The 15,220-nt window shown below is 44.7% G+C and overlaps 1 protein-coding gene across 6 annotated transcripts in view; it reads left to right on the forward strand.

Annotated features, from left to right (window-relative positions):
• Positions 1-9,551: 9,551 nt before the first annotated feature.
• Positions 9,552-15,220, forward strand: part of SEC24B (SEC24 homolog B, COPII component) — a 55,406-nt gene continuing 49,737 nt past the window's right edge. For 4 of the 6 annotated variants that reach the window (XM_020808837.3, XM_020808838.3, XM_020808839.3 and 1 more), the window contains exon 1: positions 9,552-9,838. In XM_020808837.3, coding sequence (XP_020664496.2) covers positions 9,712-9,838 — 127 coding nt within the window. In that variant the 5' untranslated portion in view covers positions 9,552-9,711. The remainder of the gene's footprint in view (positions 9,839-15,220) is intronic. The other 2 variants (XM_073001821.2, XM_078376573.1) reach the window with 1 other exon arrangement.

Here is a 15,220-nt window from a genome sequence, read left to right on the forward strand (position 1 = left end):
TAGCCTTAAAGACGCTGGCGGAAGACCAGAGAGCTGTTTGTGGTAATCGAGGAGAGACTCCTGACAAAACCTCATCCTCATTCCATCTGAGCAGTTGGTAGCTGTGAAGTATACACTGCATGTAAAAGGAGAATGAGAAGTGATTACGCTGAGCCTTGGGAGGAATGAATAAAATGTCTTAGGTCCCTTACACAGAAGAATTAGAAACCTGTATGGAGGAAGTGATGAGTGTTTGAAAGAGGACTGGGGGAAAACTTCTGTGCAGCACTAACTCTGAGAGCATGAGAGTGACTTTGGGGGACAATGACTGGTGCAATCCTCTTGCTGGCCGGCGGATTTGGGGAGTTGTAGTCCAAAAAACTAACTTCTCCACATTCTAACTAGAGAAGTGTTGACTCACTCTTTGGTTGTTTTCAGGAATAATCTTAAAACCTGGCTATTTGGGCAGGCTTTCCCTCCTGCCATATCTTAATTTATTATACTTTTGCCACCTTGGATTTATGATATATGCTTGTTGGTTTTATTGTTTTAAAATTTGTAAACTGCCCAGAGTAGACCTTTGGTCTAGATGGGTGGGATAGAAATCCAATCAATCAATCAATCAATCAATCAATCAATCAATCAATCAATCAATCAATCAATCAATCAATCAATCAATCAATCAATCAATCGTTATTAGCAGACTTGAAAGGAATAAGAGTGGACACTCGGACAGTCTGATTCCCAGTTTTATAGACGAAGAGGAGGGAAGGGATCATCAGCTCCCTACCCCAAGGGGCATTTCTTGCTCTGGACAAGGCGAGAAAGACAGTTCGGAGAAAGAACTAATGGTGCCTCTTGGGGGTGGGGTCGGGAGGAACTCTCATCTACTCTGAATCCTACATGTAATTCGTATTTTAACACAGAGAGGCACACGGTGCTGCATGGATATGTCCTGTGCATGTGACTTCTCATGACATATCACTATGTAGGTCTCCTCATAAAAATCCTTCTAGAGGTTCCTGTTAGGCACTATGGAAAGGTAGGGTAGGGGCAGAATGTTGGGCTTGGACAGCTAGCTGTTAAGTCTCCAATCAATAAATTTGTTTGAATTTTATCTATATTTCATATATATCCATAATTTTATATTGTGCAACACTCTGATATGAGTAAATATTCTAAGAAACTGCAAAAAGCTGTCTGATCGTAAGCCCATGGACTTTTTTGATCTCCTGTAACTTACAAATTAGCTGGCTTTGTTTTCAGTCATTAGGAGTTAAAAGACAGCTCTCATTCTGATTGCTCAGACACAGCATAGGGAAAGGACCGCTTGGATGAAAAGCTAATGTCTGATTTGATTTCCCAGCTCCCTATCCTGTAGAATTCCTTAGTATTCTATAGGGTGGCATGTAAAAGAGGTATCAGATTGATTGAGAGCAAAGACTGCAGATACCCTCATTAATTGACTGGAGATATACGGCAGTATTTTTCTTGATCCGATAAAACATGCTGAACAGTTACACCCATGGTTTTGTGCGATGGGCTCTTGTAAGGGGGCATGGGGCATGAGGGGAGTAACTGCTACTGAAACTGTGACCAGAGGGAGAAGACAAATATCTAATAGAACTGCTCTCTCCACTCACTGCTGCTTCTACCAGCTGGTCTAGGCCTCTCCCCCATCCTCACAGAAATAAACTAAACCAACTGTCCTATGAGGAAGAAGAGAAGGATTATCTACTCTTCGGTGTGTGGAGGGAATCTTCCTATGCTTTACCCACATTGGTGGGAGTAACAACTGACAGATATGGCCAATACCCCAAATCTCCCAGGGCCCTCTTCTTAAGACCAACATCTGGCTGCAATACAACAGCCATTTAAACCAGACTGAGTCACTGAGGTATTTCTCAGAAGCTTGATAAGGGCTATTTTTGAAGTGTGAGCAGCCTTTGATCATTCTAAGGACCACAAAATATTAAGAATTGATGGCCTGTTTTCCTTTTCTCACCCAGTCCTTTCTTCCCTCTATGTCATTTCTCTTTGGAGCTAAATCCAATTGTTTGCCTAGACTAGAATAACCCATTGGGTCAGTAGGACTTTGATAAGTGTTGACTTATCAAAGCCTCTTCTATTCAATCACTAGTTTGTTCTAAATGTTCAATGTAGGCCTTAGCCTGTGAGCCTAAGAGCAGGGACTGCCTTGTTTTAGTCTGTTTCTAGCTAAAGAACAGAGCATAAATAGTTTACATCACGGCTGGAACGAACTTTGGTGGGTCTAGAGCGAACTTCAACCCAACAAATCCACCACAAACAGCATCTCCTGAAAACAGCAGCAAGAAATTAGATGAAAACGTTTTAGTTAGTGGAGAATCCCTTTCAGTGCTAAAACACGGCATGTGATGGATGTGCACCTTGTTTTAAAGGAGAACCATGATTTCCAGAGGCTTACAGGAACATGAATCTCCTCTAAGGCATGCCTTGTTTTAACTGAAAGATGTGGGCTATTTTTTTGGATGTCAATCAATAAATTCAATAAATTCTTTATTTACAGTCCTTAGACCGATCTTACAGAGAAGTGGACAACCTAGATCCACACAGGCTCTGCAATACGTAAAAACATAAAACACAGACATAAAACAAGCAAACAAGTATAAAGCAAGTATAAAACAAACAAGTATACAAGTGATTCGAAGCCCTCCATACCAATGCCAAAGTCAAGTATGGGGAAATTTCTGAAACTTGAGAATCAGCAGACAGAACCCAGCTACCTTGTATGATATCTTACTATCCCTGTCTGAAAGGAGATACTCAAGTCTAGTTTTTTTTCTGATCGGCCAGGGATGTTTTCAGTCAATGGGGTAATAATCTGATTCTGTGATACTGCATAATGTGGGCAGTGGGAAAACATGTGCTCCATGGACTCGACTTTGCCAAGGGAGCAGGAACACAGCCTCTCAGCAAGTGGGACATTCTCGTACTTCCCTTCAAGCATAGCAGAGGGGAGGGCAGCACACCTTGCCAGAGTAAAAGCTCTTCTTTTTTGGCTGTATTTGCAAGCATTTGAAATTTTATTTTGGCAGCAGGGTCACAGGGACTACCAAAAGAGCCACATGGCCACATTCATCCTTTGCTTGAGCACTTCTGTCGCTGTCAATTAGCATCCCAGTTCAACCTATTGGCTCTTGATAATGCACTACCTATTGATAAAGCATGAGTTTTCTCCTTAATTTCTTTTACTTTTCTCTGTCAAATTTGTCAGGGAGTGAGTCGGGGTGTCTGAAAGTTAGGAACACATGACAACCTTAACACGGGTGCACAAACAACAAAAAGTCTTGTGGCACTTTAAAGACTAAGTTTTTATTTGGCACAAGCTTTCATAGACTGCAAGCCACCTCTTTAGATGCAATTGGATATTGAATGGTTTCCTATCCGATGCCACAATTAATATATCTTGGAGTTCTTTGAACATGAAAAGAGTTACTCATGTGTTTGCTTGGGGAGAGAATGCTATTAACTCAATCTTTGTACTCCCTGGAAAAGTAAGGATCCACAGGTGTCTCTCTATCCAGCATTAGTGACCTAGAGAATCTACGACACAACCAGCAATGGGACTTTCCAAGTCTGACACTTGCGGATCAAGTGTCTTATAACTCCTTTGATGAAGCTGTTCTGAATGCTCTCTAGTCATTTATGGATCTCGCTGAAATGTTTCATTAGAGCTCCTCACATGCCATGCTTCCTTCATTTCCTCCTTTTAATCCCTCCTTAAATATATTTCCTTTCAAAGCCTTCCAGTGTTGATCTCCTGGCGAACAGCATCTGTCCCTACATCATGATGGACTAGCCGTCTGCAGTAACTTGTTTTAAGTCTAAAGGAGACAACGGCAAGAGATCTGTTAGCCACCATAATTGTTAACACAAAACACACAAAAGCTCATGCAGATACAGTTTCCTCCTAAATTTAGGAAAGTCATTTAAAAAAAAAATTACTGCTCATAAAGTCTCTCTCCCCTTCCTTCTATTTTTCCCCCAAGCCCTGGTTGCCTCTCTATTCACTTCAAGAGAACAGACATTTTTGCAGACTTCCTTACATATATGCAAAAAGCAAAATGTTGATTGGAAACCACTTCCTTTCAGCCACCTACTTATTTCTGAAATATAAGTAGACTTCTTGACATGATTCCCTACAAAAGGCAGTTCATTACACAGGACAAATTATATGTGATTCAAATGTTCACACATTGGCCATAACACTAAGTATTTGTGAACTGCCAGTGAAAGCAAGGAAGCTTGCTTTTTGAGTGGGACATACCTGCTTGTAAGGCAGAAGTGGGGAACTCACAGCCCTCTGGGTATTTTGAACTATAGCTTCCGCATTGGTCATGCTGGTGGGTACGTTAAGTCCAATGCAGCTGGAGTGTCAAGGTTTCCGCATCCTTCTGGGCTGCAGAGTTACCAGGTCTCGGGGCACCAAGCAGAACCTCGGTGGAATTGCTATGCTTCTGTGGGCCTCAAGGCAGGAATGTAGATCTCAGAGTCTGCAGGACAGGAGGAGGAGAAAGTTTTGTTTTTGTTTGTGAGGCAGCTTAAAAACCTGTGCAGTGGTCTCCACCTGCTTGCATCTCAGTGGTTCAGCAGGAAGGTGTACCAAAAAGCTAGGAGCAAGAAGTGGGGGAGTGAAGGTGGCTGCACACACATTGGCTTCTCTGTCACCATGAATGACTGGGGCTTCCCCCCCACACACACATCTCAGGCTCTGGTCTTGACATTATAGGGAATGGGGTGCTACTAATCTGAAAAGGCTACTCAGGAGTTGTAAGGAAGGATAGTGGAGCCCTGTCCCCCAGGGGATGCTGTTTGTTTAAGCCATTAGACTGTGGTGATTCTGCTTATGTAAGGTAAAGGTAAAGGTTCCCCTTGACAATTTTTGTCCAGTCGTGTTCGACTCTAGGGGGCGGTGCTCATCCTCGTTTCCAAGCCATAGAGCCAGCGTTTTGTCCGAAGACAATCTTCCGTGGGCACATGGCCAGTGCGACTTAGACACGGAACGCTGTTACCTTCCCAACGAGGTGGTCCCTATTTATCTACTTGCATTTGCATGCTTTCAAACCACTAGGTTGGCGGGAGCTGGGACAAAGTGACAGGAGCTCATTCCGTCGCGTGGATTTGATCTTACGACTGCTGGTCTTCTGACCCTGCAGCACAGGCTTCTGCGGTTTTACCCACAGCGCCACCACAGATCCTCTGCTTATGTAGCGCAGAATAAATCTAGAGGACTGGGACAGCTGCACCACTGAGCAAAAGGTGGAGTGCCCATTCATAAGGATGGCTGTGTTTGATATTGAGTTTTAATGGTCCATTATGGAAATGTACTTATATTTGGTGCTTGCATCCTACATCATTCCTATACTATGTAACCTGCATTCCTGTCCTATGGTTCTTTCGTGGTTAAAATAACTTCAGTTAAAATGACTACATAATTTCCATATAATGTTAGAAAAAAAAAGAGAGAGAACACTTTGTGGCCATCAATGTTTGGGTGCTCTATGTTTTTGCATGCAATGATTTTAAAAACAATTTTATTCTCTTTTTATATAAGTACAAAAATACTGATCTCCATTGGCAGTAATGGATTTTTAAACAGTAAGAGCAACAAGATGAAATGCAACACTTATTTTCTAAACAACAGTTAAAACAATCCGAACAATGTAAACAACATAGATTTTTGCATTAATACATTGTGTTCCTTTGCAAGTTTCCCCTCTTGCTTTCATTTTTACGAAGCACTGCTTACATTTATCATGCATCTACAGGACTGCTCAGCACAAATGTTAATTCCTTTGGTATGCAGCAGCATCCCCTAGTGGTCACTTTAGTGCTTCCTTGGAGATGACGGAATATGAGCCTCTTGAATGAGACAGAATACAGAATATTTTGTTTTGATGTTTTAAGAAAGGTAGCAAAGTCAATCTGTTTCAGCAACAGCAAAAAAAGGGCAAAAAAAGCATTTGAGCACCTTTGAGCCTTAAGAGATTTGCTTCAGTGTGAGCTTTTGTGGCTACAACCTGCTTCTTCTGGCATAGGGGACACAGATTTCCATGATTTGGGGATGGCGAGAGTGGGGCCCAGGTGGGGATGAGACCAAAGGGAATAACAACAGCACATTGATATTGATAATTATAGGCCCCTTGCTAATGTTTCTTTCCTCAGCAAGGTAGTTGAGAGGGTGGTGGCTGACCGGCTGCAGGCTCTTCTGGATGAAACCAATGCCCTGGATCCGTTCGAGTTGGGCTTCAGGCCGCACCACTGCACAGAAACGGCATTGGTTGCCCTGTTTGATGACCTATTGAGGGAGGCCAACAGGAGCAAAATGTCTCTGCCGGTCCTCCTCGATATCTCAGCCGCCTTTGATACTGTCGACCACAGTATCCTCCTGGGGAGGCTGAGTTGTGAATTGGTGGCCTGGCTCCATTTCTGCTTGGAGGACCGTCCCCAGAGACTTCAGATTAGAGAGAGTTTCTCGGCCTCGTGGAGCTTCAATTGTGGGGTGTTGCAGGGCTCAATTATCTCTCCAATGATATTTATATGAAGCTGCTGGGTGGGGTCATCAGGGGATGTGAGGCTTCATGTCATCAGTATGCTGATGATACTCAGCTCTACACCTCCTTTTTTTCCAACAACAGTGGATGCCGTTTCATCCCTTGAGCGCTGCCTAGAGGCTTTTCAGCAATGGATGCAGGAGAATGGGCTGTGGCTGAATTTGGGCAAGACAGAGCTCCTTCGGGTGGGCGTCCTAGACGTCAGTTTGGGAAACTCCCTCTCTTTTTTGGGGGGAGTGGCTCTTACCACCAAGAGTGAGGTTCACAGTTTGGGTGTACATCTGGACCTGGCGTTCAGCATGCAGACCCAGGTGTCGTCGGTGGTCCGTTCCGCACATTTCCACCTTCAGCAGATTGCCCAGCTGCATCCCTATCTTGATGTGGGGGCACTCACCACTTTGGTTCATGCACTCGTAGTCTCAAGATTAGACTATTGTAATGCGCTCTATATGGGGCTGCCTTTGAGACTGATGCAGAAACTTCAGATGGTGCAGAATGCGGCGGCCAGACTTCTTACTGAGGTGAAAAGGTACCACCATATTTCCCCCACCCTGTCTGCCTTGCATTGGCTGCCCATTCGTTTCCACGTTGATCTCAAAGTTCTTACAATTACGTACATATAAAGCCCTAAACAGTTTAGGACCTCAATATCTGGCAGCGCACCTTCTCCCACCCAGCTCTGCCAGAGTCACTCGTTCCAGCCAGGCCAGGTGGCTGAGGGGCCTAATGCCAAGGGAGGTCCAGAAGGAAAGAGTGAGGAACTGGGCCTTCTCGGCAGTAGCCCATCACCTTTGGAACAACTTGCCCGTGGAGATACGCCTGGCTCCCTCTCTGGGTGTTTTCAAGAACAAACTTAAAACCTGGCTATTTGGGCAGGCTGTCCCCCCTGCTGTATCTTAATTTCTTATACTTTTGCCATCTTGGATTTATAATATATGCTTATTGGTTTTACTGTTTTTACATTTGTAAACCACCCAGAGTAGACCTTTGGTCTAGATGGGCGGGATAGAAATCAATCAAATAAATAAATAAATAAATAAATAAATAAATAAATAAATAAATAAATAAATAAATAAATACATACATACATACATACATACATACATACATACATACATACATACATACATACATACATACATACATACATACATACATAAAACCTCAGGAAGAGCTTCCAAAATGACAACAGGTGTTGAACATTCAAGGTGTTGATGACATTAATCTTGTGGCCATTGGTAAATGTAAGTTTTGGGAACAGAAGTTTCAGGAACTGAAGTTTTTTATTTCTTTCTTTGTTTGTTTGTTTGAATGTAGGCTATGTTAAGGCTTGGACAGAGTTAGACAGATGAGCCATCCTGTGTGGCCTTGGGCTGGCTGCACAGTCCCAGGATGCCCCCTGAAGGGAATGGCAAGCCACGTCTGAGTACTCTTTGCCTCGCAAACCCTGGAAAGGGTTGCCATAAGTCAGAATTGACTTGATGGCACATTAATATTATTATTATGGGTTATACACAACACAGCAAAGAAAGTCAGCTTATAATTAATATAGCAGCAATAGCTGGTGGCCATTGTATTTGGCGGGGTAGATGTTGCACAGCAGCCAGCAGTGGGGAAAGCCAGCTTGCCATTATCTGCTCCTGCTTGTTTTTTGTCTCACATACTCCTGTATTTTCACAGAGATTCTGAAGCTGAGAAACCCATATGTGGGACAGGAAGCAACAGTTAGAACTGGATATGGAACAACTGATTGGTTCACAATTGGGAAAGGAGTACAACAAGGCTGTATATTGTCTTCCGGCTTATTTAACTTATATGCAGAGTACATCATGCGGAAGGCTGGACTGGAGGAATCCCAAAGATTGCCGGAAGAAATATCAACAACCTCCGATATGCAGATGATATCACTCTGATGGCAGAAAGTGAGGAGGAATTAAAGAACCTCTTAATGAAGGTGAAAGAGGAGAGTGCAAAAAAATGGTCCGAAGCTAAACATAAAAAAACGAAGATCATGACCACTGCTCCCATCACCTCCTGGCAAATAGAAGGGGATAATATGGAGGCAGTGACAGCTTTTACTTTCTTGGGCTCCATGATCACTGCAGATGGTGACAGCAGCCACAAAATTAAAAGACGTCTGCTTCTTGGGAGGAAAACGATGACAAACCTCAACAGCATCTTAAAAAGCAGAGACATCACCTTGCCGACAAAGGTCTGAATAGTCAAAGCTGTGGTTTTTCCTGTAATGATGTATGGAATTGAGAGCTGGACCATAAAGAAAGCTGACCACAGAAGAATTGGTGCTTTTGAATAGTGGTGCTGGAGGAGACTCTTGAGAGTTCCCTGGACTGCAAAGAGAACAAACCTATACGTTCTGTAGGATATCAACCCTGAGTGTTGACTGGAAGGACAGATCCTGAAGCTGAGGCTCCGATACTTTGGCCATCTCATGAGAAGAGAAGACTCCCTGGAAAAGACCATAGCAGTTAACTTCACTGAAGTTATTAGGGCCGTGCTAATGAGTTACTGTATCAGAAGGAGACTTCATTCACTGTTAACGTATATATCTTAGAAAAGCCTTTCCAGAGTTTCCCGGCCATTGGACTGCAACTCCCATCAGCCCTATCCGGTAAAGTTTGACGGGAGTTGTAGTCCTGCAGTCACCTGCAGCCCTGCACGCCCCCGGCCCCCGTTAGTTAGGGTAAAAGCAGAGAAAGAGAGCGACGGGGCAAAAGAAAGAGTAAAGTATCCTCTTCTCTGATCTGATCCTGCAGAGCAAGTTCGGTGAAAAGAGAGAGGGGAATTACGACCAGAGAATCTATCCAGAGCAGGAAGAACGCTGGGAAACGATTGGCGGGGTCGCTAGGGGTCGCTGTGGGCTGAGACGGCGAGGAAAAAGAGAGCCCGGGGTCCTTTCGCTCGCGCGCCCCGGAGCAGCAGCTCCGGAGGACCGACGTTGCCGCTCCACGGCACGTTCCTTCCGGAGTCGGTTCCGTTGGCGAACGACGTAGGCGCTCTCTCGCGCGCGCGCGCTCCCGCCCCTCACCCACAGCCTTCTTGGGCGACGCGGCGAGAGAGAGAGAGAGAGAGAAAGAATTAGCAGCCGCCGCCGCGTAAGCCTTAGGAGGACGGTGCCATGTCGGTGCCCCCGACAGGCTTTCCCCCGCCGCCCTTTGCCTCCGCCGGGCCCTCCTTCCCCGCTGGGTCCGTCGCGGCCCCCGCCAGCCTCAGAGCCCCCGGGGGCGTCGGACCCTGTCAGAACGGTAACTATTCAGCCGGGCTGGGCCTCAGGGAGGGGCGGCGAAGGCGAAGGGTGGCTGGGCTGAGGGGCCCGAGCGTTGTTCCTGGGCCGCTGAGGAGAGGGCGGCGGGAAGGGCGGCTTTGGGGCTCGGGTGTGTGTGTGTGTGTGGAAGCGGCGAAACGGTCGGCGGAATGGGAAGTGAGGGTGCGGCGCCGACCCGGTGCAGCGGGCTTCGGGTTGCCGACGGAGTTCTGGTGAGGCGCTTGTTTCCAGAGTCGCGAGAAGCACGGAAGTGGCTCGTTCTGTGAGGTGGAGCCGGCGGTCATGAGTTCGATTCCCCGCGACGCCTGGGTGGGGGGTGGTAGAAGAGCCAGCCTGTGGAGCCTTGGGCTCCACATGCACAGCCCCAGAGTGCCTCGTGGAGAAGGCTGTAGGAAACCACGCCGGAGTACTCTTGTGTCTAGAAGATGCTAGAAAGGGTTGCTGCAAGACTGTATTGGGTTGACCTGTAGTTGTTGTAGTAGTAGTAATGGAGAGCACGAGGCCCTGAATTTGATGGGCTAGGCCAGAGATGGCGAACCTATGGCATACATACCACAGCTGGCACGCAGAGCCCTCTCTGCGGGCACACGAGCCATAAGTCGCTGGATCGCTACCCCTGGCAGCCAAACCTGAAGAGGCGGCTGCAGCCGCAGTGCTAGGCCCCCAACAGGTGGCAGGCCAGGATCCTCAGCAGCTGGCACTGGAAACAGCAGGCCAGCTGAGCTATTGGCAGTGGCAGAGTTGGCCACGACTGGAGGTGGATCTGGAGTAGGGTTTGGAGGCACCTCCATGCCGGGTATTCTCCCTTCTGCGGCCACTTCTGCTGCCGCCGCCACCCACTGGGTTGTTGTTGTTGTTTTCAGTTTGGGCACTCGGGCTCAAAAAGGTTCACCATCACTGCACTGGGCTATAGTGAGAGCAGTTGCGGAGAGAAAGATGTTGTGTGCCACCTCTTGATACCTGAAACATAGCACGACAAGGACATTATAATGCTTGGATCATTCCAGACCCGATCTGGCATTCTTTAGACCTCAGCCAGATGCTTGAGAGTTGGCAACGTGCACACCACCTTCCCCACTCCACAACAGTTGATATTCATGAGCATGCTGCAGATAGAGTGGTCGACCAGACCAGATGGGCGGGATTTAAATCAAATAAATAAATAAGTAATAAATAAATAAATAGTGGTTATGTTTAGTAGCCATTAGTTGTTAATTGTTAATAAACCCTCCCCCATGAAAAAGTCTTCAGAGTGTGTGCTGTCCGTATTTCTTGTGATAGTAAACAGTATAAATTATGTTTCGCATGAATATGTTCTTCTGTCTGCGTAGCATCCCACAGCTCTCATTAAATGATGTTGAGTTATGCTGAACTATGCAACAGAGAATTAAAAGCTTCTCTGAATGCTTTTTTCCACCTTTGAACACACCTGAATAGTGTCTGCCACTAAAGCAGGTTTATTTGGCAGATCGTCTTCTCCCACCCAGATCTACCCGAACCACCCGCCATAGCTAGCAGGGACGGCTGAGGGGACTGATGCTGAGAGAGACTTGGAAGGGAAAAAATTGGAAACCGGGCCTTCTCGGCGGTGGCCCCTCGGCTGTGGAACGCCCTCCCAACAGAAATTCGGCTGGCACCCTCGCTGGGTGTTTTTAAAAGACAATTAAAAACTTGGCTATTTAGGCAGGCCTTCCCTCCAGTCAGCTAAGCCTTTTTATTTCTTCTTATCTTACCCATCTTGGTAATTTTTTCTTAAATTAATTGTTTTAATTAATATAGTAACTGTATTTTTAATGATTATATATTTTTATATTGATTTTTATGTTGTAAGCCGCCCCGAGTAGACATGGTCTAGAGGGGCGGGGTATAAATTTAATAAATTTAATAAATAAATAAATAAATAAATAAATAAATAAATAGGTAGGTAGGTAGGTAGGTAGGTAGGTAGGTAGGTAGGTAGGTAGGTAGGTAGGTAGGTAGGTAGGTAGGTAGGTAGGTAGGTAGGTAGGTATATTAGTGGGGGGTAGTAGGCAAAATTTCCATATACAGGGAGGGGCAAAACATTAGATGTTATTGAAACAGTGAAAAAGAGCTGATACTTTCTGCTGTTTACATGCTTCCTAGAAACATGTGAATCTCTACTGCTGGAAACAAAATTCCAGACAGAAGATCCCTTGCTATCTGCTTGAGTAGTGGAATTAAAGTTGCATAAGATATTCTGTGGGCATAATATACCATGTTTCCCCAAATTTGCTCCAAAAAACACATTAGGGCTTATTTTCAGGGGATGTTTTAAAGTCTTGCCATCTTCTGGTTGCTGCACAGTGGTGAAGAACAGGGTTTCACTTAACTGGGGCTTATATTACGAGTATCCTGAAAAATCATACTAGGGCTTGTTTTCAGATTAGGTCTTTTTTTTGGGAAACAGTATTTATTTAAAATGTTTATATGTCATAATTCTCCTCAGGAAGACCCCAGGCAGCCAACTGTAATAAAATTTGAAAGCTTATATTTAAGGGGGAAAGCAGCCTTTGTCAGAACCCCTTCTTAGGTAGCTAGTTCCTTAAAATAAGCCTACCTTAAGAGAAGGATATTTGCTTGCAGAAGGACAGCAAAGAGAGGGCCATCCCAGGCAGTTCCACAGCTTGGGTAGAGAAGGCCCTCTCTCATGTCTTCACTAAATCCACCTGTGATGGTGGTGAGATCAAGATAAAGGCCTCCCCTCATGATTTAAAATCCCAGGCAAGCTTGAAAAAGGAGGTGTGGTCTTCCAGGTAGCTTGGGCCCAAAGTTATTCAGTCCTTTATATGTTAAAACCACCATTTTGAATTGTTCCCAGAAATGGACAAGCAGCCAACAGAGCTGTGGTAGTACGGGAGTTATATGATCCCTGTAACCAGCTCCAGTTAACAATCTGTCAACTCCAGTTTTCACTCACTGAAGTTTCCAAACAACTCTGTCTTGCTCCTCCCTTTGGTTGGAAAGGTTTTGTCTTGTGAAATCGAACACTAAGCTGTGTTACTCGAAGATTATCAGCAGAAGTTTTTTTTTCTCTGCTGTGTAAAATATACTAGTATTGTGTGCATCTCATAGGTATGGAAGTAATACTTTATGGTTACTTTATGGTTACTGTCACTGTTTCTAACTGCTTAAACTTCGGGGGCTCATTAAGATTTAGCCAGAAATTTTCTGTCTCAGCAGTGCCAAAGATTTATGAAGTTTTGGCAAAGTTAGCTAAGAAGTACTTGGGTAGAAATCCAGGTTTGTAAGAAATCATGAGAGAGCAGAGTGCTTCTAAAAGTAACATTCTTTTGTTTTCATAAACAATCCTATTAAAGCAGTGTAATGGCCAAATATGGTAGTGGAACAAGTTCATGAATAGAAGAAATGAAAATCTTTGGCTTACTAGTTGTGAGTACTCCTGCCTCTATCTCTAGTCTAGGGGAACCAGCAACCTGGGGGATTTCCTGCCTAATATGCCACTGGTTCCAGGCTGCTGGTTAAAGTGGGTTTTTATTACATAAGATGCTTTTAGCAGTGGTTCCTGTCACTGCTCTCCTGCACCTCAAGAGGACTGCATTCCTGGCAATTGTCCCTTGTTTAGTACGTACAGTACTGGTAATAAGCAAGTCCAGTCCAGGACCAAATGTGGAGCCTTTTAATGAATAGAAGCGATTGGTTGTAAGTGGAGGTTGTCCTTGCACTTTTTGTATTGCTGCTTCCTCCTTTCCACTGATATTTCTACCACCAGTGGCTCACCTGCAGAGGAGTGGGTGCTGCAGATCTCATCAGGCATCTTAGGCACCGGGAAGCTGTGGGCACAGGATTTGGATCTGATGTTGGTATGGGCACCACTCCTCTTTCCCCATCACTGCCTCTTGATAGTGGCACAATGAGCTCTGGAGCTGGAGTAGATGCAGTCCTTCATTTCCAGCCTCTACCCTCTACCTCTGAATGCTAGGAAACCACCCAAGGACTCCTGACAGGGATCAGCCTTCATCAGTTCTACCAAAGCACACAAGATGGACTCCCATCTCCTCTGATGCTGAACCCAGATCTGTTCCTCCTCTGCTGATGCCTCGCTGAACATCCCCAATCCTAAGAAAATCCCCTGTTTCTTCTTCATCCTCCTTTAATCCTCTTTCTGCACCCACCTTTTGAGCTCCCAGGTGCAGCTCATCATCTCTCTCCCTATAAACACCTGCGCTTCCCTGCCCCATCTTATGTGAGAAGAGAGTTTTTTTAGGAAAGTAAGACTTAAGAGTGAGTTTCATATAGTCTTCAAGGTTCCCTTTAAGCTGTGTGTGTGTCTGCTTCCCTGTGCACAGTTGTCTTCCTCCTCCGCACAGTGTTTGCATTAGGTTCCAGTCACGATGGAACGCAGTTGTGTGGGGTGGAGTCTCAAGAGAGAGGTGGAGCACTGCCCAGCAGGGCTGAAAATTAGAGGATACGTACAGTACGTTGGTCTTAGTATATTTTTATAGTGCAAAGATTGCTGGTCAGATCTGGATGATGACAGAATTTACAGTTGACTTTTCTGCTCAGTGTTTGTGGTAGTAAATTGATAATGACAAAGGATTTTTATGTCTGAAGAAATATGGTCTACAAAAACTCACATTAAAATATAGCTGTTACTTTTTGAAGTATCAACTTTTTTGTCTCTTTAAAAAATTGTTTCTCATGTAGTTTCTCATATAGTGCTTAGTTTCAACTTTAGAGAATAAGATGTTGCAGAATACAGTTTTTTGAGTTCATTTTGTCTGTGTGTTGTGTGACAGTATTTATTGGCTTCCATACATGATTCTTGATGGTAGCAGACTGTTTTGGTTTCTCATGTTGCTGTGGTTGGTGGTTCAAAACTGGAGGCTCTCTCAGAGGAGACAAAAGTTGCACCTTTTAAAAATCTGAATATTGGGAATTCTATCATGCAGTAATTAAAATTACAGTTTTGAATGAAAGGAATCCAGGCTTAAATGCTACATTTCATGGCCTTGGATAATGTTTTATCTTTCTGCTTGGTGCACCCAAGAGGTCCTAATATAACAAAATGACTGTCCATCTTAAGCTGTGTATTGGTACTGCTAACTGGTAAGTTAGTAGTGATTAAGGTCTGTTCTCATTGTGGAATGTTCAGTGGAAGAATAATTGGCATTGATAACTCCTGGGCATTCTATTGTCATAGGAACTTTAGGATACTCCTTGATTTTCTCAGGTGCTTCAGAATCTGCAGTGGATACAGAATGCAGCTGCCAGATAGTTGAATTGTACGACACTTATGCCCAAAGCACTTTTCCAAGATGGTCAGTGCATCTTGTAAAACAAACCACATTTTAAGATCTGTTGAGGCCCTGCTTATGTTTAC

Source organism: Pogona vitticeps, chromosome 5, assembly GCF_051106095.1.
Source record: "Pogona vitticeps strain Pit_001003342236 chromosome 5, PviZW2.1, whole genome shotgun sequence".
NCBI lineage: Eukaryota > Metazoa > Chordata > Lepidosauria > Squamata > Agamidae > Pogona > Pogona vitticeps.